We start from the raw sequence: 26,076 nt of genomic DNA on the forward strand, positions 1-26,076 counted from the left end.
TATTTTGAGGAAGGAAAGTACAAGAGGCCGTATTTGGGGTTCTGCTTAACTACATCAAGGGAGTGGGGAAAGAATTAAGGAAATTGGTGGCTTTCTAGATTGGGACCAGGTAACTATGTTTTAATATATTTACAGCTCAAAGACCATGGGTTGTGGAGTTATTCTACATACTCGTTCATCTCCAAAACTGGTAGTTATTTTTTATATATTCCAAACCCAACAGGAAGGGTTCCATCTCCAACTCTTCACCTCATGCATACTTTGGGGAAGAAAAGGGCAAGAGGCCAGATTTGGGGTTCTGCCTAACTACATCAAGGGGGTGGGGAAATAATGAAGGCTTTCTAGATTGGGGCCAGGTAGCTATATTTTAATAGATTTGCATCTCAATGATCAGGGGTTGTGGAGTCATTCTACATACCCATGCATCTCCAAAAATGGTAGGTATTTTTTATAGATTCCAAACCCAACAAGATAGGGCTGCATCGCCAACTGTTCACCCCGTGCATACCTTGGGGAAGGAAAGAAATACAGGTAATATTTGAGGTTCTGATTAACTGAATCAAGGGAGTGGGGGAAGGATGATGGAAATTGGTGGCTTTCTAGATTGGGGACTGGTAACTAGGTTTTAATTTATTCACAGCTCAATGACCAGGGTTTGTGGAGTCATTTTACACCTATGCATCTTTAAAAAAGGTAGGTATTTTCTATACATTCCAAGCCTAACAGGAAAGTAGAGTGCCCCAAGAGATTCTTCTTTAGTCTATTAGATGGGAATCCCTATAATATATTCTATCATAAACCTTTCATATGTGAAAAGCATTTTTTTGTTTCTGAATGATTTATTGTGATTTTTTTTATGTTTGACATTTAGATTGAAGAGCATCATCTCAAACATACTGCATTCTAAATGTTTCTCTGAAATGATCGGGAATGGAAATGGCAGATAATGATAGCATCTGCTAAAATTATTTACCCAATGTCTTTGTATGGTTCAGAAACTAGAAAAAAAAATAAGGCTAAAAAAAAAGATCTTTTGTGCAAATCCTGGCAGGTAGCGTGGTTTAAATGTACTGATAATCTATACAGTGAACCCTGACAGCTAGCCTGATGTACATCTGCTGATGTTCTCGATAGTAAAAGTATCTAATTTCATTCTCGGGTTTTTACACTTTAGCTTTTAAGCATAAGAAAATTAAAAGTTTGGCTCCTCAGATAGCAGGGAGCTCCTGAAATATTGAATGATCTTGCTTTTAAAATTTGATGTCTGAGATTTCAGTCTGCAAGATTAAATACATTTGGGGGAGGGGGGCTCGCTAGAAGAATGCATTTTTTACTTTAGGCTTGAAATGCATTATGGGTTAGTGCTACTAGTAGCTATGGATCAGAATGAGTGATACCACTCAGACTAAAGTGAGAAAAAACAGGTGCTTTACCATTTGGGGAAATGCTTGGTACAGATGCCTTGTGTAGCAGCAAGGAATGGAATAATAAGGGTCATTTAGCTATCAAGTGCAGATTTGCTAATGGGTGCAGGAGCATGCCCCTAAATGCTCACTTACAGAACACTAGTGCCCCCAAGGTTGCTTGTGTCTGCACTGAATGCTGAATCAAAAATCGATCTCTCAGCGCAAAGAGCAGCATCAGGAGGCCCAGCTTAGCTTTTCCCTTACTGCCTACCTTAAATTGGTGGTTCACTTTTGCTATGTTATTGAATGACCAATTCTAAGCAACATTTCAATTGGCCTTTATTTTTTATTTCTGACAGTTTTTTAATTATTTGCTTTTTACTGACTCTTTCCTGTTTTCAAATGGGGGTCACTGACCCCATCTAGAAAACAAACGCACTGTAAAAGCAGTCCCCAACTTTTTTTGCCCCAGGGACCAGTGTCAAGGCAGAATTTTTTGCAAGGACCGGCGGGGGAGGGGCGTCAACTGAACGCGCCATCATTTAATTTGGTGCTTCTGAGTCAAATTTGGTGCGTCCGCATTAAATTCGGTGCATACGCGTCAAATGCGGACTCAGCAGCCCAGTTCAGCAGCAGTGGGCCGCTTCCCAGCAGTTGGGGACCCCTGCTGTGTAAGGCTACAAATGTATTGTTATTGCTACTTTTTATTACTTGCCTTTCTATTCACGTCCTCTCCTATTCATATTCTAGTTTTATTCAAATCAATGCATGGCTGCTGGGGTAATTTGGACCCTAGAAACCACTTTTTCTGAAATTGCAAACTGGAGTCAAGCTAAAAAACTACTAATATTAAAAAATAAAAACCAATTGCAAATCGTCTCAGAATATCATTTCCTTCGTATAATCCGATCACTTGACCCTAGGGCTGAACGTTCGGATTAACCCGATTTCACCCTGCCTTTGGTGGGCCTATCGGGGAACAGATCTTATCGTGTATGGCCACCTTAACTTAATGTTTGCTATTTGTAACAGATACAATTTAGAGCCCATTTTAGTAAATACATCCTTGTGGGTGCAAGCTCCTGATGTTATTCTACAGTTTTAATATATGCTTTCTTGTGGTGTTATACATTGGTATTGGTTAATTATTAAACTGTTCAATTACTCATTAAACTTCAGTTTTACATTAACAACATAATCTGTTGTTATTGAGGTTGATTTAACATCACAACAAGGTGCTGACTGTACTAGTGATTGCTTCCTTGGCTAAAGCTAAAGTGCTCACTCTGGGGGGTTTATCAATATCTGGGCTGAAATATTGTCTTATCTTTACAGGTCACAAACCCTATTTGTAGTTTATTTGTTACAGTCTGGTATGGAGGTGTGAAGTGGATAAATTCTGGTTCCATATGTTCCATATGTTATCCCACCCAGTGGAACCCTTACCTGTATCTTCACTTTTTTCTTGTGCAATTTCTAATTGTGCACGGTTGTGTTAAACTTACCCTATTCTGTCTTGATCTAGGTCACACTATGGGACCTGACTGAATCCAGATGCCTGGACTATTTACAGCCCACTCTAATTACTTTTATTATCTCTGCAAGTTATCTTGGTCTATCTGTAATTTCCTTATTTATTGCCCATAAATAGATATGGGCTAATCGGTGCCATTTTGCAAAATTTGTGAAACAGTGGAAAAATCTCAAAGATGCAAAAAATTGTGAAACACGTTGAAGTCAATGAGTGTCAAAATAATTCTGATACGTGCCAATTTTTATATGGGCGCCAATTTTGTCGAAATGCATTATTCAATTGTCAATCGGCGGCCGAATAGTTTTGATGCGCAACAATCTTATGTGCGCAACTATTCTGACGCGTGCCAAAAAATTTTTTGTCGCTGCGGATTTTCCCCCAGCAAATTTTCACTGCAGTTTCGCAAATTTATTCTCTGCCCGCGAAATGTGGAAATTCTCCCCATATTTGTGCCTGGCAAATTTATTCACCATCACTACCCATAAATCCATTTTCAGTGATCTAACAGTATATATGATGTGCCTATCCAGCTTTCATTTGTATTTTGCCTGACAAAGGGGCCTGGGTGCTCCGAAAGCTTGCAATTATTACTTATTCAGTTAGCCAATAAAATGTATCACCAAATTTTACATTTTCTGCATTTTTTTAATGACCAACATGGTACAACATTATCTGAAGAGACTATACATCATTTTTATGGAGCTTATGATCTAAGCTACACTATGGTCAATATAATTAAGTGCCAATTAATCTGCTTGTATGTTTTTTTGGAGTTGGGGAACAAACCAGAGTACCTGGAGGAAACACACACACAAACATGGGAAGAAGATACAATCTCTTTTCAGATAGAGCCCTGGCTGGAATCATACCTAGAACCCAAGTGTTACAAGGCTGCAATGTTTTCCATTACATTGATGTATACTGGTTTATGGTTGGAGAGATTCTATAGATGATCTTTGCAACGTAGTAACATAAGTGGTGCTTAATGAATGTATGCAGTTGAGAGAGCTGCAAGTATGGGATAAGTATGGCATTTTAGAGGGAATTTCTTTCCCCCTTATGCAGCTTTAGATAAAATAATTTTACTTTTCTTTGGATTAGATGTAAGCTAGGCAAGGGTATTCTAAACTAAGGCTTGAAATTAAATTGTAACACACTGGAACACAGTGGAGGCCAGACCAATGAGCAATATCATTATACAGTGAAGTGGATCATCTTCAGTATTTTGAAAAGGAGCTTAGTAAGTTCCTATGTGTCTATGATAATAAACATTTTTTACAGTTTTCTTAACTATCTATTTTCTAATGAGTGTAATTGTGTAAGAAAGACACAGGAAGGCACGACTACTGACTCATTCTGCTCAAACACTTACCAGATCCTTATTCTGAGTTATTCTGTTTATTCTCACTTTTTCCTACATACCATATATATATATATATATATATATATATATATAGATATATACAGTAGATATATATAGCCTGCATCACAAGTGAGATTGCTATGTGATTTACAGGGCTTTTTTCCCCCAGAAAACAATGTAAAAAGTTCAATTTAAGCCTGAAAGTTTTCACTTTGAGTGAAATGAAATGTCAAAACGAATTTGCCTCAAACGGTCCATTCGAAGCCGAAGATTTCACATTGATGGAGTCGGTGATTGCTGAAAGGGCCCTTATCTACTGCAACCCCTGCTGAGATGTGATTGGCTTATAAGAAAAGGGAAATTCAGTTTCCTTTTCCAATAAAGTGCAAAATATCTGGTGTCCCTAAGGACTTATTGTGCTGGTACATTGACTTGTAACCAATATAGCATCCAAAGCAACCAAACAAAGTAACTTTCTAAACTATAAACGCCGAACTGAGTCCATTAGCATCTGTAAAAAAACTATAGGGTTCATTTACGAACACAGCTGCAGTGTGCAGATTGTAATTTTTGATGGAATACACAGAACTGTTTTCCGCATTATGCAGTGTTGTTTTGCCACAATTCCAGTAATGCGGCTACAATGTAACTGCAGCCATTTGTTTTAGCTGCAATAGCAATCGATGTGCTAAAACTCAGCTCATTCCTTACATTTTCAATGCTATGATTGTAAATGAGCCCTTATGAATGCCGTTCCATCAGCATTTGATGAATTAGAGAAATCGGGTGATGTAATTAAAGGGGGTTGTTCACCTTTGAGTTATGATGTAGAGAGTGATATTCTGAGACAATGGGCAATTGGTTTTCATTTTTAATTATTTGAGGTTTTTGAGTTATTTAGCTTTTTATTCAGCAGCTCTCCAGTTTGCTAGGGTCCAAATTACCCTAAAAACCATGCATTGAACTAGAATATGAATAGGAGAGGCCTGAATAGAAAGATGAGCAACAAAAAGTAGCAATAATGATAAATGTGTAGCCTTACAGAACATTTGTTTTAGAAGGGTCTGTAACCCCCATTTGAAAACTGGAAAGAGTCAGAAGAAAAAGGATAATAATTAAAAAAACTGAAAATTGAAAATTTGAAAAAGTTGATTAGAATTGGCCATTCTATAACGTACTAAAAGTTAAAAGTTAAGTGATCCACCAATTTAATGGGAAGTATTGCTATATGATTTTCTTCCAAAGTGCTGTATTTGTGGGACTCATTGGGTATTATTTATAAAAGGGTGAAACTTTTACTGAATCTCCTGGTTTTCTAGGTGATTAAGTTCTATTTTGGTTACCTTTATTAATGAAGATAGCGTGGGGGTATGGGGTGAAAATAGAGTTCTCAATAGTAGAAACTCCTCAGCTCTCAGTTCATTTGAAGGTGATATTAGGGTAAAAACAGAGTTCAAGTAAACCATCACCAAAGAACTAAACAACCTGGAAACCCTGGAGATTAAAGGAACAGTAACACCAACAAATGAAAGTGTTTAAAGAATGACACTATAATGTACCATTGCCCTGCACTTGTAAAACTGGTGTGTTTGTTTCAGAAACATGACTATAGTTTATATAAACACGCTGCTGTGTAGCCACGAGGGCAGCCATTCAAGTACAGGATACACAGTAGATAACAGATAAGTTCTGAAGAATCCCATTGTATATTACAAGGCTTATCTGTTATCTGTTTCCTGTGCCTTTTCTTCTTTTTCAGCTTTAAATGGCTGCCCCATGACTACACAGCAGCTTGTTTATACAAACTATAGTAGTGTTTCTGAAGCAAACACACCAGTTTTATCAGTGCAGAGCAACAGTACATTATATTTGCATTACTTAAATACACTATAATGGTTTGGTGTTACTGTCCCTTTAACTGAAAGTCAACTGAAGCTCAAGTCCCTTGACCTAGTATTGAGTGCAGTGATCCTGTGCAGGAGAAAGATCAGTTAGCCTCTAGTCTAGTCTATCTATTAATCCTTTATGATCTTTTTGCAAACAATTTGGAAGCATAGCTAAGCAAATTCTTATTCTAACAGCAAAATAAATAGGGATAATTTACTGAGCAAGATGCATTAGACATATTCCCAGTGCCAGGACATTCCTCAAGTGCACTGACAAGCAACCAAATGCGTTGTCTGCTAAAAACTATCTCTCAAAGGCATGCTATACCCAGATTTACCCCAGGGATTCCCAGCATGGAATGAATTGGTGTGAGGCTTGCTTTCGTAAGGAAATGAGGCATCCTTTTAAATACAAAGCTTGCTGATTACAATATTTGCAGGAAGCCGTTTAATGATACATAGCTTAGCCGTTGCTGGGCTTTGACTTCTGTTTCTGTAAAATGCCTGGACAAAATCAGCAGCAGGAAGAAACAGAATCATAAGCCTTTGTAGTGCACTAGTGACTAAGTCTTCTGAGCAGTAATATCTCATGAGTGATTCACAGCAGTTCATTGCGATCTGGAAATCCACTGCAGCAGGAAGCCCAGGGTTCATCTCAATAGACTGGTTTGCAAGGATGTTGTTTATAGGTCTTGATTGCTTGTAAACGATCATGGACTCATAGGTCATGACTAGTGATAGGCAAATTTATTCACCAGGCATGGATTCGCGGCAAATTTCCGCATTTCGCCACCTGCGAATTGCCGGCGAAAAAAATTTGCTGCATCTGCGACTTTAGTGCATTTGGACAAAAAAGTTGCACGTGTAAAAATTGTCGAGTGCATAAAAATTGTCATGCGTCAAAATTATTTTGACGCCCATTGACTTTAATGCATTTGGCCAAAAAAGGTGCATGTGTAAAAATTTACTCTCATGTAAAAATTGTCGCGCGTTAAAATGATTGACTTGGGCAAAAAAAGTCGCACGTGTAAAAATTGTCTTTTGTGTAAAAATTGTCACGTCAAAATAATTGTGATGCCCATTGACTTTAATACATTCGGACAAAAAAAATCGCACGTGAAAAAATTGTCTGTCATGTAAAAATTGTCACGTGTCAAAACAAGTTTGACGCCCATTGACTTCAATGTTTCAAAAAATCAGCTCAATCTGGTCATGGCTAGTGATGAGCGAATCTCTCTTTAAGTGACAGATTCGCTCATCACTAGCCATGACCAGATTGAGCTGATTCTATAAGCCAAGCAATAGGCAAGTACTGGGAGCTTATATGTACCTATATTTGTTTCTGTTGACATCATCTCATAGGCAATTTCCCTGATGGCTGAGGGTTGGTTAATTATGAAGAAATGATGCCCATGTGACACTAGCCAAAGCCCCTTAAAGTGCCACCCACTGTAGACTTTACAATGCCAACATAAAAAGTATCATTGTGTCAGTGCAGTAGATTCTGTGTTTCCAGATCACCTTTTGATCTATACCATGCCATGAGCTTTCTGGCAACACTTGAAGCTGCAAACTCAAAAGAGCCCAGCATGCAAATGGGTTGCTCACCTTTAAATTAGCTTGTAGTATGATGTAGAAAGTGATATTCTGAGACAATTTGCTATTGGTTTTTATTTTTTTTATTATTTGTGTTTTGTTCTATTTAGATTTTTATTAGTGACCCCCCCCCCCATTTGAAAGCTGAAGAGAGCCAGGAGAAGAAGAAGGCAAATAATTGAAAAACTATACAAAATAAATAATGAAGAGCAATTGAAAAGTTGCTTAGAATTGGCCATTCTATAACATGCTTAAAGTGGGGAACCACACCCCTTTAAGGGATTCTAGCCATTTTAACAACCCCATTTTAATTACCCCTCGTTGCAGAGTAAGCGCAGCGGAGCTCACGGACACCATCTTCTTCTTTTCAGTAATATTCAGAAAGTAAGGGTCGTATCGGCGCATGCGCAGTTGAAGCAATCTTCTGGTTCCGGACAACTGATCATGCGACGAAAGCAATCGATATTGCCGAAAGGGAGGGAGAAGACCCGAAGATTACCGAAGAGAAGAAGATTGTGCCTGTGAGCTCCGCTGTGCTTACTCTGCAACGAGGGGCAATTACAGGATATGGGGCAATTACTGGAGTTATCCCCTGTGCAGACGGGAGCAGGGAGGGGGATTATGTAGGGTAGGGGGTAGTGGGTTTTATTATATGGGGGGTTGAATTTTCTATTAAGTGCAGAGATTTTGCAGTAAAATGGGGCACAGATACACCGTGATCTCTCCGACCCTGCTCTGTACATTGCGTGATGGGTCAGTGGAACCATTTTGGAACTCATTATGGCTTTTACATTCCAGATCTGTAACAGATATTTACAAAGAAGGCCAATACTTCTTACAGTATGTAGGAGACTTGGCTATAACAACTGCCAGTGGTTCCAGTAGCGGCTATAAACACCTTTCAGGCGGATAAATGTGGATGGAAATAAAGTAAGTGTCTTTGGTAAAAAGAAAACTGCACTGCACTTTATGTCATTGCATCATTTAAAAACAAATGTCATAGGGACTGCAAAACTAGGACAGAAAATACACAATATGTATATATATAGTAGCTGTGAGTTAGACATGGTGCCCAGTCCATGTCATTCAGTATTACTTGGGCTTAATTATAGACGCTGCACATGTTTCTCCTGACTTGCTGTAAATCCTCCAGAGAGCAAATTAATGTATTCCCCAGCACTGGAACGAACCAGAGACATCAGCAGAAAGTGGATACAAACCTAAGGCAGCAGCAGGGTCTCCTCTTCCCACCCATATGGTCATTTTTATTTCATAGAGATGAATGCATTCAGTCATTATATGTTAGCAAAAGCCTCGGGCATAGTGCTTATTTGTGTCCACACTCTCGACTCTCATGTCATTTATTTGCTGCCGTGTCCTTAATCTGAACAAGTGAACTGTATATACACAGAGGCTTTACTTAGCAATGGGGACGGACCCAACATGGGGGCAAATTTACTAAAGGGTGAAGTGGCTAATGCTAACATATAGCACCTAAACTATACAGTGGGCACATGTATAGGGCAACATAACAAGTCTATTTTATTTTATGAAGCTTTCCCAGGCTTGTGTAGTGTAATGTATTTGCTGCTACATATACGTCCATTATACTTTAACTTGGCACCATATGCAAATTAGGCATCGCTAGTGTAACTTCGCTTTGCTTGACGAATTAACGGTAGCGCAACTTTCCTACCTTTCACCTCCCTGAGCGCAACTTCGGATTTTAGTGAATCAGCAGCGCCCTGGCGAAGTGCGGCAAAGCCAACGCTGGCGCAACTTCTAAGGTAAGTAAATTGACCCCATACAGTTTAATGCTGAAAATATGTTCATTTGCTTGGGGCCCCTAAGGGTGGTGGCAGATGTGGCTACTGGGGGAGATTGCCTCTTCTTCGGGCAACTAGTCTTCCCTTAAATGCCTTTCCGCTGGCTAAAATGTAAATCGCCGACGGGATGGCACTCAGATTGCTTCGGCTTTCCTAAGTCACTCAAAGTTTCCTTGTGAGTCGCCCAAAGATGAGGTGATTTATCACTGGGCAACTAATCTCACCCATAAGTCATGTCTGCCATCACCTTAAGTCCTTGAGCATTTTCCTGAGACCCTATTATGCTAAATCTGGCCCTGCCGAACTATACATGGTTTATACTGTAAATATATATATATAATACACAAAAGCCATGAATATCTTGTAAATTATATCCTTATAAACAGTGAGTTCTGATGTCATCAGTTATAAACAGTGAGTTCTGATGACTCCATGACTCCCTAAAACTTGTGTATTATAATAAATAAAGTACCCCCAGTTGCAAAATATGAGGATATTAGAAGTCACCTCAGAGTTACATGACCTGTATAAAAACACTCGGCCTTCGGCCTCGTACTTTTATATGGTCATGAAACTCCTCGGTAACTTATAATATCCTTATATTTTACAAGAGGGGGTACTTTATTCACTATATAATTTCATATTTGCCATTCCTAATCATAACCTAAGAAAGGCTACAAGATCCTAGGAACGCAGTCACAAGTCACCCTGCACAGGCTTCTAGCTTTATCCCCACAGGCAATCTCATGCAAAATACAGAAAGAATTACTGGTTCGGAAATAGGGATTTACTGCTGTACTGTAGATGTCTAGTCAGTCAGTTATTGCCAGTCTCAATTTAGCACTAGCTGTTTCTGCTCTGCTAAGTGGCCCCAAGATAAAAAGAGGGGAAATTACTGCAGAGAGAGAAGAGGCAGAGAGCGGAGCTAATTGTGGATGTTGCTGAAAAAAACAGGAAGGATTTAGGATCATGTGAGAATCCGGGAGCAGCGTGAGCCACAGGGTATATGTACAGTATATTTGGCAAGGCAGAAGGAACATTTGGGAAATTTAGGCAAAGAATAAAAAAAGAAGAGGCTTAAATTAGAAAAGTGACCTCATTATTTCTTATATCTATATTTATTTTACAGTTTGGTTAAAACTAAATTGGATATTTTTGCTACATACACAGCTAAGGTGCCTGTTATGCAGAATGCTCTGGACCTGTAGATTCCCAGATAAGGGTCTTTCTGTAATTTGGAATTACAGTCCTTTCCCAAGGCTATTATCCCCACTGTAACTATAGGCACCATCTCATCCTACTATACCTGCTATCCCACAGCCACAATCCCTTCCCAGAGACTATTATCCCCACGGTAACTATAGGCACCATCTCTCCCTACTATACCTGCTATCCCACAGTCACACTCCCTTCCCAGAGACTATTATCCCACTGTTACTATAGGCACCATCTCTCCCTACTATACCTGCTATCCCACAGTCACACTCCCTTCCCAGAGACTATTATCCCACTGTTACTATAGACACATCTCTCCCTACTATACCTGCTATCCCACAGTCACACTCCCTTCCCAGAGACTATTATCCACTGTTACTATAGGCACCATCTCTCCCTACTATACCTGCTATCCCACAGTCACACTCCCTTCCCAGAGACTATTATCCACTGTTACTATAGGCACCATCTCTCCCTACTATACCTGTTATCCCACAGTCACACTCCCTTCCCAGAGACTATTATCCACTGTTACTATAGACACCATCTCTCCCTATTATACCTGCTATCCCACAGTCACAATCCCTTCCCAGAACTATTATCCACTGTTACTATAGGCACCATCTCTCCCTATTATACCTGCTATCCCACAGTCACAATCCCTTCCCAGAACTATTATCCACTGTTACTATAGGCACCATCTCTCCCTACTATACCTGCTATCCCACAGTCACACTCCCTTCCCAGAGACTATTATCCACTGTTACTATAGACACCATCTCTCCCTATTATACCTGCTATCCCACAGTCACAATCCCTTCCCAGAACTATTATCCACTGTTACTACAGACACCATCTCTCCCTACTATACCTGCTATCCCACAGTCACACTCCCTTCCCAGAGACTATTATCCCACTGTTACTATAGGCACCATCTCTCCCTACTATACCTGCTATCCCACAGTCACACTCCCTTCCCAGAGACTATTATCCCACTGTTACTATAGACACATCTCTCCCTACTATACCTGCTATCCCACAGTCACACTCCCTTCCCAGAGACTATTATCCACTGTTACTATAGGCACCATCTCTCCCTACTATACCTGTTATCCCACAGTCACACTCCCTTCCCAGAGACTATTATCCACTGTTACTATAGACACCATCTCTCCCTATTATACCTGCTATCCCACAGTCACAATCCCTTCCCAGAACTATTATCCACTGTTACTATAGGCACCATCTCTCCCTATTATACCTGCTATCCCACAGTCACAATCCCTTCCCAGAACTATTATCCACTGTTACTATAGGCACCATCTCTCCCTACTATACCTGCTATCCCACAGTCACACTCCCTTCCCAGAGACTATTATCCACTGTTACTATAGACACCATCTCTCCCTATTATACCTGCTATCCCACAGTCACAATCCCTTCCCAGAACTATTATCCACTGTTACTACAGACACCATCTCTCCCTATTATACCTGCTATCCCACAGTCACAATCCCTTCCCAGAACTATTATCCACTGTTACTATAGGCACCATCTCTCCCTACTATACCTGCTATCCCACAGTCACACTCCCTTCCCAGAGACTATTATCCACTGTTACTATAGACACCATCTCTCCCTATTATACCTGCTATCCCACAGTCACAATCCCTTCCCAGAACTATTATCCACTGTTACTACAGACACCATCTCTCCCTACTATACCTGCTATCCCACAGTCACAATCCCTTCCCAGAGACTATTATCCCACTGTTACTATAGGTATCATCTCTCCCTACTATACCTGCTATTCCACAGTCACACTCCCTTTCCAGAGACTATTATCCCACTGTTACTATAGGCACCATCTCTCCCTACTATACCTGCTATCCCACAGTCACACTCCCTTCCCAGAGACTATTATCCCACTGTTACTATAGGCACCATATCTCCCTACTATACCTGCTATCCCACAGTCACACTCCCTTCCCAGAGACTATTATCCCCACTGCTACTATAGGCAGCATCTCTTCCTACTATATCTGCTATCCCACAGCTGTTCTATAGGTGGTAGGTGCTAGCTCTATGGGCTAGTAAATGCTCCCCTAATTGTATTACTCGTGTGCCTGCTTTATGAGACTAGAAGGCTCATTTACAATTCTCCAGGCAAACATGCAAAAGCCCTTAGGGGCACAATAGTGGGCTCCTTAGGGCTCATTCAAGTGGCACTTCTGTCTGGGCAAGTGGCTGCACTGTGCACATCATGGTGGACAGGTGTAAGGACAGGGCTCCATTGTAGTTTGTCTCCTCTGACAATTCCAAATTTGTGCATCTGAATGTACCTCCCATCCACCCTCCATTGAATAGAGAGTTGCCAAATGCAGATCAAAGTACTCTCTCAAAGGAGGTAGCCAAAGGTCTCTGAAATAGAGCACAGGGGCTTACAGCAGTTCTGCAACAGCAGAGTACAGTGCCAATTGCAAACTGAGTGCAAAGTGAGCATAAGGAACTATGAAAAAAAACCTAATTTTTGCACTATGTACACTGGCCAGAAGGGCAGAAAGCAGCAGGCAGATCTCATGTTAGTAGTCACAACCTTACAAGTTTTATGCTTAAACCACTAACCAGCTAGTTAAGCCTGTTTATGCTCGGCTGCTTATTGCTTGCACAAATTTGAAGGACTGACTTGAACATATTCTGAGCCATAATTGAATGCAAAGGGTACACATAATCAATTGTCACACTCTTTTTTTGCATTTGCAGGGCGGATTGAATTGACTCCATATAATGAGATGGGGAAGTGTACTTCGTTTCTTACAATATAGATGGAATGATGCTCTGCTGCCAGGTGAGGGCAGTGTTGCATTTCCATGTGTTTTTTTTTTTTTTTGTAATTTGCATATTTTAGTTTTCTATTCCAAGCATTCACTTGGAATTCTGGAATGACCTCTGGTATGGATTTTCACACTAAACCAACTACTGCTGAATGCTGATGTGCAATATTTATAGTTTTACATTATCTAGATTAATTTTAAATCCAGCGTTCCAAAGGTCACTTCTGTTAAAGGCACAATGATGATATTCCAGTACATTTATTGGGAAATCGACGACTCCCACGGTTAAATATTCATTCAAAACAATTTGATTTAATAAAATTTTACTTCTTTAAATATTGTGCCTTTAGCAGTTTTATTTGTAATTAATCTTGCAGCGCTTGGGCGTCTAGCATGTAATTCCCATTATGTTTCCAGCTCATATTCTCTTTGTGTTTTACCTATGTTCTGCCTTGTGCCTTCTGCTGAGACATGTACTTATGTGCCTGTCACATGTTATGTCTTCAGCAGTCATGTTTTAATTAAATAATGACTTTTTTGCGGAAGACTTGAAGAGGCCGGTGACAAACAGAAGACAGCTGCTTAAATGAACCATGCGGTTATTCATAGCAACCAATCAGATCATTGCATTCATTCCCTAACTCATAGCAGACTGTACAAAGCTAATTGCTGAAATTGAAAGGAATTGAAAACCCTTTAAAACAAAATTGCCCTTCTAAGCACTTTTGCAATTTACAAAAACAGCACCACCTGCTGGTCATTTCAATGGATTGGCTACTGCTGGCTAAGGGCAGAACTCCACAATCTGATGCGGTCGGAGGGGCAGAATAAAATGTAAGTTAGTGAAACATCGCAGCTACAAACTACATGCATCCAACAACTAGTTTGTAGCTGCGATGTGATACGAAAAGCAATGTCTTTTGATGTTGCTTAGTTTTGTGTTATAGATTTTATTTAAGAATGTTGTATATCCGTATTTTACTGCTACCACTGAATATTTAAAAAGGATGGTTTTGACCTAACCTAATATTATGACTATACTCTTATCAAAGTGAGGATGCATCTTAACATGGATTCTGTAAAACCTGGGAAAATCAATAAAATTTGAGTTACAAAAAAGAAAATGAAGTTGTATTTTATAAAATATTTTTATTTTATTCCCATAAGAGTGGGATCTGATCATAATCATCAAGACCAATAGAAATTTGAGAAAATTACAGACTCTGATAATCCACTGTCATACTCCTGAAGAATAATGTAATATTACAAAGGGGCAAACCAGAACATCAATCATGAAGTCACCAAGATTTCTAGAGGAGCTATTATTATTATGGGTTCTATCACAAAGCGGGTAATGTATCACAGGGTGGAATTGTTTTTTAACCTCAAATAAACTCGAATGACCTTGAAACTCTAATGGTATCTAATTTAAGAAAAAACTCGAATGGCAAAAACCCGAAAGTTCGAGTTCAAGTCCCGAAACCTAAAAATGTATCGAGTTTCCATAGAAAAAAACTCGATTCAACTGAATCGAGTTCCGATTCAAGTTTTCAGCCAAAACCCTCCAAAAAAAAAACTCGAAAATCAACCTCTTCAAATGGTTCTAGGGACCTCTGCCATTGACTTCTACAGAACCTCAACAGGTTTTTGGTGGTGCATTTTTGAACTCAAGCTATTTCCAGGATCGAGGTATAATACATTTTGAATATTCAAGTTTTTTTTAAGAGAACTCAATCAATTTGAGTTTTTTTTTAACCCAAAGATTTAAATTCCCTCCCCAATGATATAATGTACTTTTGACACATTTCAATCAGGAACATGTTTTCTAATCAGGAATATAGATTTCTAATAACCCTGCACCTTAAGAGTATTGATCAGTGTAATAACACTCGATGGGCTTGCAATACATTTTAAATAATCTGCATTTAAATTTATAACATACTACTTGTTCATTTACAGATAGGCAACCCCTAACATATTTTGAGGGGGTGTCACACCACCTTTTATAATATGTAAGGGTGTTACAGTGAGAGAGAATAAAATTCTGTGTATGCAGATTCCACCGAGAGCCTCCCTGACTTGGATGGACTCTTCTCTTAAGCTAGCCTTGAGTACTACTTCCCTGGTCTTGAGGGCAGAGCCACCAGTTTGACTATAAGAGCAGTTCTTTATTTTTCTGTGCTGTTCCTGAAATTCCATGACACTAGTAGTGTTGCAGGCCTAGCATAACTATTCACATGCATACCTATTCAAGAGGCAATTGAGACAGTGGAAAAATGGCTGCAATAAGAAAACAAAATGCAATGCAGCTTAATTATCAATTCCCTACCCTTCCCTTCTTCAGCTGGAATGAAAAAAACAACTAGGATTGCTCAAATGCTTGCAAGGGTAGACTTACTATTACTAGATGGCCTGGATGGGTCTTTCACTACTTTTTATGACCTATATGAATGGAAACTTTCTTAGATATGTGTCCCACAAACTTCTGTAAACCCATGACATGCCTGATTCCCTTCATTGTCCTTCCTTCTTTGGGCTCAAGACTGAAAAGCCCATGGCAGTTAACCAAAAGTTTTCCAGTGATTATATCACACGTCTCCTCATACATAAGTCATTCTAGCAAACCAGTGGAAATTTCATTGTATCTGGTACATCATTGGCAGCTTACCCATCTAACTGTGTCGGGTTACTTACAGTATTTCAACTTAGATTTTATTTCTGGAGGTCTTAAAGCTAACCTACATTTATATTTCAGCCCTGGATCCACCCACAATACTTTATTACTTCTAGTTTGTTTTAAACTTGCCAGTAGTACGTAGTACTGTACCTTCTCTATGAACTGATGATCGATTTCTCTACTGTAGCATTTGCACTTGGCATGGAATACTGTGATATTTTTCCAAGGCATAGTTCCCATTTATTTAGAATAACTGGGTTATTCAATGCTTGCACTGCTGGTTTCATATACAGCTATACCCATTTAGTATTTGTAAGATTTTACATTTATTATTAAGATTTTTGTAAAAGGTTCAATTATATTATGTTCATGTTCTTTGTTTCAATTTCTTCATAGAGAAGTTGACTATATCACTTGAGGTATTGCACTTTGTCTAAAGTCACAATAGTTTTGAAACTATTCAGGTTATTAACCCAAGGCTTTTCAAATGATTTTGTTGACTTTCATGTTAACTTTTATGACCTCCTGGGTTGTTATCATACTGTGTCAGATTCATCCTTGACAATAGCAGCAAAATCACAGGTCCGCACACACTTTATACAGTATATCTGCAGTCGGGACGTGGCCCCTCTTTTTATTAATGTATCACTACAAAGATCAACGTTTCAGGGGGTTCAACCTCCCTTCCTCAGGAGGCGAGGGTTGAACCCCCCGATTAACCACTTTGATTAAAATGTTTCCATCCATTTAGACTTCCAATCTCCTATCCTTGAGATAACTCCCCGTGTTCTTGCTTTAATGACAGAAATCTATCTAATCTTTAACTTATCTACATGTTACAAGTTAACTCTACAATTGTACATATTTTATTATACTTATAATGACAGATGTTATGGATTTCTATAGCTTTTTTTTAAACAAAGACTCCAGACCTTTAGTGATGTCACTAATAGATATTAATGAATGTTATTAAATAGAAAGGGCACCAACACAGATCTCAAGTACTCCACTGGCAACCTCTATGTTCATAAATAACAATTAGCCACTTCTAGTTCAAGTACTTCATTTTTTGGATGACATTTCCAAAGGCAAATAGGGGTTATGTAGGAACAAGCGGAATCTTTAGTCTGGTCTATTAACCCATAAAAACCCAATCATGATTTAGCTTTTACTAAAGTTCCACTGATGAAAATATATTGCTATAGTATCCTGAGCCAAGGGCAAACATTGTCCATGTAACAAGGAATTCTTTATTTATGTTTTTCTGCTTTGACATTGGGTGCCTACATTTTAGGTAGGCTTTATATTCACTTTGGCCACCCTGACAATCCACCTAGACAATGCTCCTTCCTGCAGTAATTTTCTTGAGAAAACTTTAGCTTGCGATTGAAATTCTGTTTTGTTACAGAACAAAATGAAGCCACAAATTTCAACCCAGTACAGTCTCTTTTAGATGACTCCTAGCATGGATGAATAGTGATATAATGGGTTTTTTTCATGTTTTTTTATATTTAAATTATGGACCCCAAAGTAAATTAGAAATGAAGTAACGAGAAAGCCAAACCAAACAGTATGCATTATAGGGAGAGATATTAATAAGAGAAAGAGAGAATTTATACCGTCATCTTGAATGTTGAGATTTTAGTACAAGAGTAACTAAGCCTACATCTGTACAGCTTAAAAGGTCGTAGAGAATGTTGATAGAATCCTTCAAATGTATAGTATGAAAGGAATGAAAAGTATTCAGGAGGAAGCTTTTTCTGGTAGCAGAATGAAACAGAATGAAGGGAATGAAGGGAAACAGAATGAAGGAAACAGAATGAAGGTGCAAGGAGAAAAACTTTAAGTTAAAATGAAGAAGCCGATCAGCTGATAAAAATATGGGAAAGCTTTCCAGCAAAAGCAAAGAGGACTAATACAGGGTATATAAGAGTAATAAAGGGTTTTAAACACGTGGGATAGTTATGAAACAATTGTAAGAGCTTAAAAAATCTATTTAGTATTTAATGGGCAGAATATGCCTCAATATATTTCTATAATTAGAAACCATCAGATAAAGTTAATTTCTAATAATGCTTTAAATTCCGAGACTTTATTTAAAGCACCTTGTTTGTATTTTAGTTTCATATGCATATTCATTTACATACAAGTATGGGATCTGTTATCCAGAAACCCATTATTCAGAAAGCTCAGAAATGCAGCATTCCCATGCAGAATCTAGTGGTGGTGACCTGAAACATCCATATTTGTTGGCAACTGTAGGAGATTGCAATTTTGCACAAGGGCACACTGGCCTGTAGTTTAATGGTACTTAAATACAATATACAAACCTTAGTTTCCCCATAAAACCATCCTTTTACCATTAGTTGGAAGTACATATATGATTTGCAACACTTAGGGGCAGATTTGTCAAGGGTCGAATTTCGAATTGAAAAAACTTCGAAATTCTAATTCAAAAAGACCAACCGAAATTAAGTCAAAGTTTTTATTTGGTCGAATAGGTCCGTTTTCTATTGAATAGGTCAGTATTCGGCCAAATTCGAATCGTACTAATCGAAGTTATAGCGCATTCAATCAAATTCAAATTTTCAAAGTCCACCAATTAACTCAAAATAGGTTCTAGGAGGTCCCCCATAGGCTAAAACAGCATTTCGGCAGGTTTTAGATGGCGAATGGTCGAAGTAAAATTTTTAAAGAGACAGTATATGATAAATTTCGATATTCAAATTTTATTCAAATTCGAATTTGGACTATTCCCTAGTCAAAGTACACAAAAAATATCTCGAAATTCGATTTTTTTTTTCTTTCGAAAATTTACCTCGATCTTTGACTAATCTGCCCCTTGGGGCAAATTTATCAAGGTTCGAATTTCGAGTTGATGGGAGTTATTTTAAACTCCCATCACCTCGAAATTTGAATAAAAAAAGACCAACAGAAATATATTTAAAAAAATAAAAAATTTAAACATTCGGGAAAATAGGTTGCATTCGATAGTTCGAATCAAATTCAGATCGTATTCTATCGCATTTGAAGTTTTTCCCAAAAGTCCACCAAATTACTCCAAATTGGTTCTTGGAGGTCCCCCATAGGCTAAAGCAGCAATTCGAACAGTTTTAAATAGCGAATAGTGGAAGTCAAATTTTTAAAGAGACAGTACATGCTAAATTTCGATATTAGAATTTTTGATTTTTTTTCAAATTCGTTTAGAATTTGGACTATTCCCTAGTCAATGTACACTAAGGGGGTTATTTACTAAACTCCGAATGCAAAACTCACAAACAATTCTTGATTTTTTTTATAAAATCGGACTTTTAAAAAATCACAAATTTTTTGGAATTTATTAAACCCCTGAGGGTGGAAAAGTCCAAATCTGAAAATCCGGCATTTCAGACCTGTCGAGGTTGCATATAAGTCAATGGGAAAAGTCCCAATGATTTTTTGATGTGTGCTGGGTTTCGTGCAATATCCCAAAGTTTCCTGAGCTTTCGGGCAAAAAGCATAAGAAAACTCAGGTGAAAAATGAAAATCTGATTTTTTCAGACAAAGCAAATTTTCAGGGAAATGTAATAATAAATCGCAAAAAACCCGAGTAGATTTGATTGGAGTTTGTACCAGAAACATTTTTGATAAATTAGGACTTTGATAAATAACCCCCTACAATTACCCTGAAATTCGAATTTAAAAATTACATTTTTCAATTCGACCCTTGACAAATCTGCCCCTTACTGTACATGATGAAGCTCTAGCGTTTTACTCAAATGCTCAAAGGGATTCAGAGTCATGCAGTTTTTATTTCTAAATTATACTGTTTACACTGCAAATAATTCACTCTACCATATAAAATTTAATCCTGAACCAACAAGTGTAGTTGTAATATTGGTGTGTAGGCACCATCTCAGGTCATTTTACCTGATCATGAGCTTTCAGAAAGAGCCAGCACTTTAGGATGGAACTAGTTTGTTTCTCCTACTCAATGTAACTAAATGTTGCAGTGGGACCTGGATTTTACTATTGAGTGTTGTTCTTAGAGCTTTCAGGGAGCTGTTATCTTGTGTTAGGGACCTGTTATCTGGTTACCTTCCCACTGTTCTGTTGTTAGGCTGCTGGGGGGGGGAGAGGGTAATATCACTCAATTTTGCAGTAAGCAGTAAAGAGTGACTGAAGTTTATAAGAGCAAAGTCACATGACTGGGGGCTCCTGGGAAACTGACAATATGTCTAGCATGTTAGATTTCAAAATTAAATTAAAAAAATCAGTTTGCTCTTTTGAGAAACTGATTTCAGTGTAGAAGTCTGCTGGAGCAGCACTGTTAACTGAAAATAACAAGTTTTCCCATGACAGTATCCCTTCAAGCAAAGCCTGATCATAATGTTTACTGTATATGATTCTGCTTTGCAACACCTCAAGGGGCAAGAACTTTTTGATTAGAATGTTATAAGAACAGACGATGCTGATGGACAGAAGGGTTATACACCTTCTCTGAAATGTTGTGTAAAACATTAGAACCAGAGCCTAAATCCTCACTGCTGGACAGCAATTGGAATCCATCATGCAATATTCATAATAATATCTTGTTGTTGCTATCCAGTAGTCCTTGTAGGAGCCTATTTTGCAACTGAGTCGCTTATTTTTCTTCTTATCTGACCACAATGCTATAATTAAGCCCTAGTTCACCTTATAATATCACACACAAACAATTCCTTCCAATGTAAAAAAAAGAATCCAAAGGTCTCTACCACCCTGAAACTATTGAAAGCCGACAGCTTTCCTCCCTTCTGTATGACAATGAGGCTAATAACAGAATTAGAAATTCAACTCACCAAAATCCTGGCATATGACAAAACAGCTGTCCAAAACAATGATGCCATTATCTGTTTTTCAAAACATTATTTCACTGCTCAAAAAGCTTTTTAAATGGGCAATGATGCAAACTGTCACGGGCATTTGTTATGATGTCACTCATACTCAAGTGCATTTTCAAGCTTTGGCATAGTTTCCTTAATATTTAAACACTAGGGCTCATTTACAAAAACATGGGGGAAGGAGCAAAGTGCAAGGATGAAGCTCCTCACTTTGTATGCAGTGGTGGTTATAGAAGGGACTAGAGATGGGCAGCACATGTGTGTGCAGCAGAACACCAATTTCTTGCTCTAACAGAATTTATGAGTTGGAGAACCCTGGTGGAGGCAAGGATCTTTAGAATGCAAACCTATAGCAGGTATTAAGTATGGAGTTTACTTGTACTGAAGTTAGCAACTTCTCACCATTGTTAATCACCTCTAGAAATTCTCCCATTGCACATTTATCTTCTATTAATACACTGTCCACTTCTGATGTATGCTCCAAAAAGGCTTTTTACACTGATTAGCGTTAATTCAAACAATTCTTGTGGTGATTCCTTGGGTGCTCCGCCTCTGGCATCCCTTATACATTTCACACTTGAAAAAGGGCCAGGTGCCCGAAACATGTTGTGTGGTAATGGAATAAAAAGAGCCTAATTGCAGTTATGCTGCGTTTGTGAGTGTTTCCAACTGCTACTATAAATCACTTCTGATATATAATAGTCTTATAATTTGCAAATAGAATAGCAAATACAAAAATATTTGTGACATTTTTCCTTATTTGATTGACTGCTGTTTCAATAAATTGTACCTCTGCCATTATTTGATCTGTTTCGTTGACATGTCACTAGTGATGTGTGGGTTGACCAAAAACCTGCGGGTTGGCTACTGCTTAGGTGGGTTGGGTTGGTTAGGGTTGAAATTTGGCCATCCATTGAGGGTTAGTGTCAGGTGTGGGTCAGACTGGGGAAGTACATTCCTTTAAAGTGATACAGATGTGGAATGTTTATGAAACATTTAAAGGGATGCTGTCATGGGAAAAAATATTTTTTTCAAAATGAATCAGTTAATAGTGCTGCTCCGGCAGAATTCTACACTGAAATCCATTTCTCAAAAGAGCAAACAGATTTTTTTATATTCAATTTTGAAATCTGACATGGGGCTAGACATATTGCCAATTTCCCAGCTGCCCCAAGTCATGTGACTTGTGCTCTGATAAACTTCAATCATTATTTACTGCTGTACTGCAAGTTGGAGTGATATCACCCCCCTCCCTTTTTCCCCCCAGCAGCCAAACAAAAGAACAATGGGAAGGTAACCAGATAGCAGCTCCCTAATACAAGATAACAGCTGCTATCTGGTAGATCTGAGAACAACACTCAATAGTAAAAACCCATGTCCCACTGAAACACATTCAGTTACAGTACATTGAGAAGGAAAAACAGCAGCCTGCCAGAAAGCATTTCTCTCCTAAAGTGCAGGTACAAGTCACATGACTGGGGGCAGCTGGGAAATTGACAAAATGTCTAGCCCCATGTCAGATTTCAAAATTCTGCTGGAGTAGTACTATTAACTGATGTGTTTTGAAAAAAACATATTTTCCGATGACAGGATCCCTTTAAGTCTTTATGAACATTAGCATTCACAATATATGTGCAACATTGCAAACATTGAACGTATGCCATGTCGATATACACATACTTTGGAACCTGCCTTGGAACCAGAAGCAACAACACAAGTAGTGTACAGAGAGAGAAGATGCAAGTACAGGGTGAGCGCAGATCCTACAATGGCAACATTTTGCAGGTCACCAATGGTTTTGTGGGTTAGGATTGGGGTCAGTTTGAGTTTTTCCTGACCAGCACATCACTAGTGCCAACATCTTTCCAAAGTTCATTCCTGTTACCCCTAAAAAGAGAACCTTTTCTAAATAAGGCTCACTAGGGATGTAGCGAACTGCCGATTTGGTGTTCGCGAACGCCGTTCGCGAACACCGGCAAAAAATGCGAACGTTCGCGAACTTCGAACACCCGCTAAAATCGTTCGATTCGAACGATCGAGGGATTTTAATCATTCGATCGAAGGATTTTCATTCGAATCGAACGATCGAAGCCATTCGATCGAATGCTTTTCATTCGATCGAATGCTTTTCATTCGATCGAATGCTTACAATCGTTCGAACAAATGGAAATCGTTAGATTTTTAGCGGTCGAAGGAATTCGAATGGTCAAATGGTCGAACGACTTGTATTCGAATCGAACACAAACTCAAAATGTGAATGTTCCCAAACGTTCGTGAACATTCGGCGGACGCGAACGGTCGAAGTTCGCGCGAACTAGTTTGCAGCAGAACAGTTCGCTACATCCCTAAGGCTCACATGCTTGAAAGGGACACTGTCTCCAGAATACAAAGGGGCTACTATCTAATGCGACAGGAAATAAGATCATATTAAAGCTTGTGTAAAAAATATAATAAAGGGGGTAATAAAAGCAGCAACCTTTATTTTACTGCTGGGAAGTTATTACCACTTTTACGCTTGCCTGGAGGAATCCAAGACTTGTACTTGAGTAACTATATCCATGTCCTTTGTGCCTAACAACTGCAACCTTATCTTACTTTATGACAGGGTTTTTAACAAATGCAGTACCTCAGTATCAAAAACACTGTCCCACTGGCAAAGCAGGACAAATTCGATTTTATGATTTATCAGAATGATTCATTAATATTTACTAGACTGCCGCTTGGAATTCTTCTTGACACGTCCATGTGTAATTTAACATTACAAAGCCTAATTATTAAAATCTTAGATCGTGGTTATTATGTCCAAAAATACATGATCTCAAATGTTTATGAACTTGAATTTTTGTGATGTATCTATCTAAAAATCTAATTTTTTTTTTTTTTTTGTAGACTTTTTCTAACACATTTGCCAAAACAAGTGAAAGAATGCAATTTTGGTTGCAATCAAGCTTGTTTCCCCCCACTTATTAGTTTTTCTTAGCATTCTAGCATTTAAGAGCCGAATTTACTGGAGATGAGTTTAAAGAAAAATTGAGATCCAAAATTGATTGCCTGAATGAAGAAACTATAGAATGTATGATCATACATATTGTGGAAAAGATCAAATGGCATCTTAATAAAAGGGGCTAATCATGCAACTTGTAAGAGGATTGGCATTGTGTTGTAGCAGTGAGTTTGGATCGTCCTTGGCATTCAGGCCTGGTGTTGCATCTGGCAAAAAATAGAGGGGCTCCTAAAGATGCCATAGAAAGTCATTATTTAGTGTTCTAATTTGGGCCTCTATTTACTTGAATTATCAGGTCCTATTTTGAATCCCAGTTCAAGTCTGCTGGAATGACCTACAATAACTGGCTATAGGGCAATATGTCTATGTTGCAAGGCCAGAGGAACACCTTTCATCTTTTAACAGTGACTTAAAAATGAGAACCATGATGACAAAAGTAGAACTAGTGTATAGTCAACATAAGATTATTTGTGCATGTAAATATTTCCACTCTATCCTTTTCTTTTGCCTCTGGGGAGAAGCTTTATTCTGATCAACCAGGGAATGAACAGACACATTGGCCAAAATCAAGAGTCTGTTCTTGTTTTGTAAAACTTTGGCCCAGCTATGGGGCAGAGAAGAACAGGTAAACATCGAAAAAAGGAAAATAAAACAGGACATATTTTTCTTTAAACCAAAGCAAATTCAGAAAAAAAGAATCTTATTACAGCAATCTTGCTAACCATCATTATAACTCTAATTTCTGATTAATCCAAACCTTCCTTTTTTTTTTGCTTGCCATCCAGACATATACATTTCTAAGTTTGTATGTTGGGAAGATGTATAGTATAAGTGCAGTTCATGTATGCAGCATCTCAAACTGTTTAAATTCATGTATTCAATTTTTTTCACAAATACCTTAATCATTACCTTGTTCTTCATATTCCTCTTGATATTCCTCATATTCCTCATCTTCTTCAATTTCCTCTCCTTCTTCATCCTCCTCTTCATCTTCTTCAATTTCCTCTTCTTCATCCCTATCTACCTCTTCATCTTCTTCATCTTCCTGATCTTCATTGTCCTCTGAGTACTCTTCCTCCTCCTCCTTCTCATCCATGTCCTCTGTCCCATCTGTCTCATAGCATTCATCTACTGAAGAGTTGTCTGGCTTTCCAGGAAATGGTTTTCGTTTGGGGGCAGGCTCTTGGGGCTTGTGATCTTGTGTTTTCCTTTTCTTAGCCAATGGACACCCATACACACTGCAACAAGATATAAAAGACAGTATTTGGTCAATTATTTTAAATTATTATTACTGATATGTAAAAATGAATTTTCATTTTTTTTAGTTCAGGTGTGGATATGAAAATATAGGGGTATCAAAATAGCTAGTAGAGCTAAAACTTCAAATATCCTTAGCCTGTTGTAGTGCTGACATCCCAAAATATGCATCAACACCTGAAACATCATTGATCATGTATATGTTAATGTGACATAGGGAACATACAAAAACAGTATAGACTCAAATAAAGCATAACACCATATTCACTTAACTATTCACTTCCTTTTTAGTGGTTCAGGGTCCTGCAATTCTTAAAGAGGACTGTTACATGTACAAATCTACTGAGAAGGATAATATAGTACATGCAACACATTATTTATTTCAGTGACAAGAGGGATGTGCTTGGTCCTATTTAGTCCATCTTTAGCTGGCCTGGTCAGAGTCTAGGGGTTAGGTTTATCTTTTCATATGTTTCATAACCAGAGATGCTGTTGCTGTTGACTACATCAAAGCATTTTGGCATTGTCAACTGTTCTGTAAATGCATGCCATTCCTTTGTTTTTATGGAAGACAAACCGAAGATAACCGCATGTCTAGAATTGGCAGTTTTACTTG

General features: G+C 38.4%; 1 protein-coding gene across 11 annotated transcripts in view; it reads right to left on the bottom strand.

Annotated features, from left to right (window-relative positions):
• Positions 1-26,076, bottom strand: part of LOC108717166 (myelin transcription factor 1-like protein) — a 310,654-nt gene that overhangs the window by 65,237 nt on the left and 219,341 nt on the right. For 9 of the 11 annotated variants that reach the window (XM_041563524.1, XM_041563530.1, XM_041563531.1 and 6 more), the window contains one exon: positions 25,113-25,441. In XM_041563524.1, the coding sequence (XP_041419458.1) occupies positions 25,113-25,441 (329 nt within the window). Of the gene's footprint in view, positions 1-418; positions 472-25,100; positions 25,442-26,076 lie in introns of those variants that run through there. The other 2 variants (XM_041563533.1, XM_041563532.1) reach the window with 2 other exon arrangements.

The sequence above is a fragment of the Xenopus laevis genome, chromosome 5L (assembly GCF_017654675.1).
Source record: "Xenopus laevis strain J_2021 chromosome 5L, Xenopus_laevis_v10.1, whole genome shotgun sequence".
NCBI lineage: Eukaryota > Metazoa > Chordata > Amphibia > Anura > Pipidae > Xenopus > Xenopus laevis.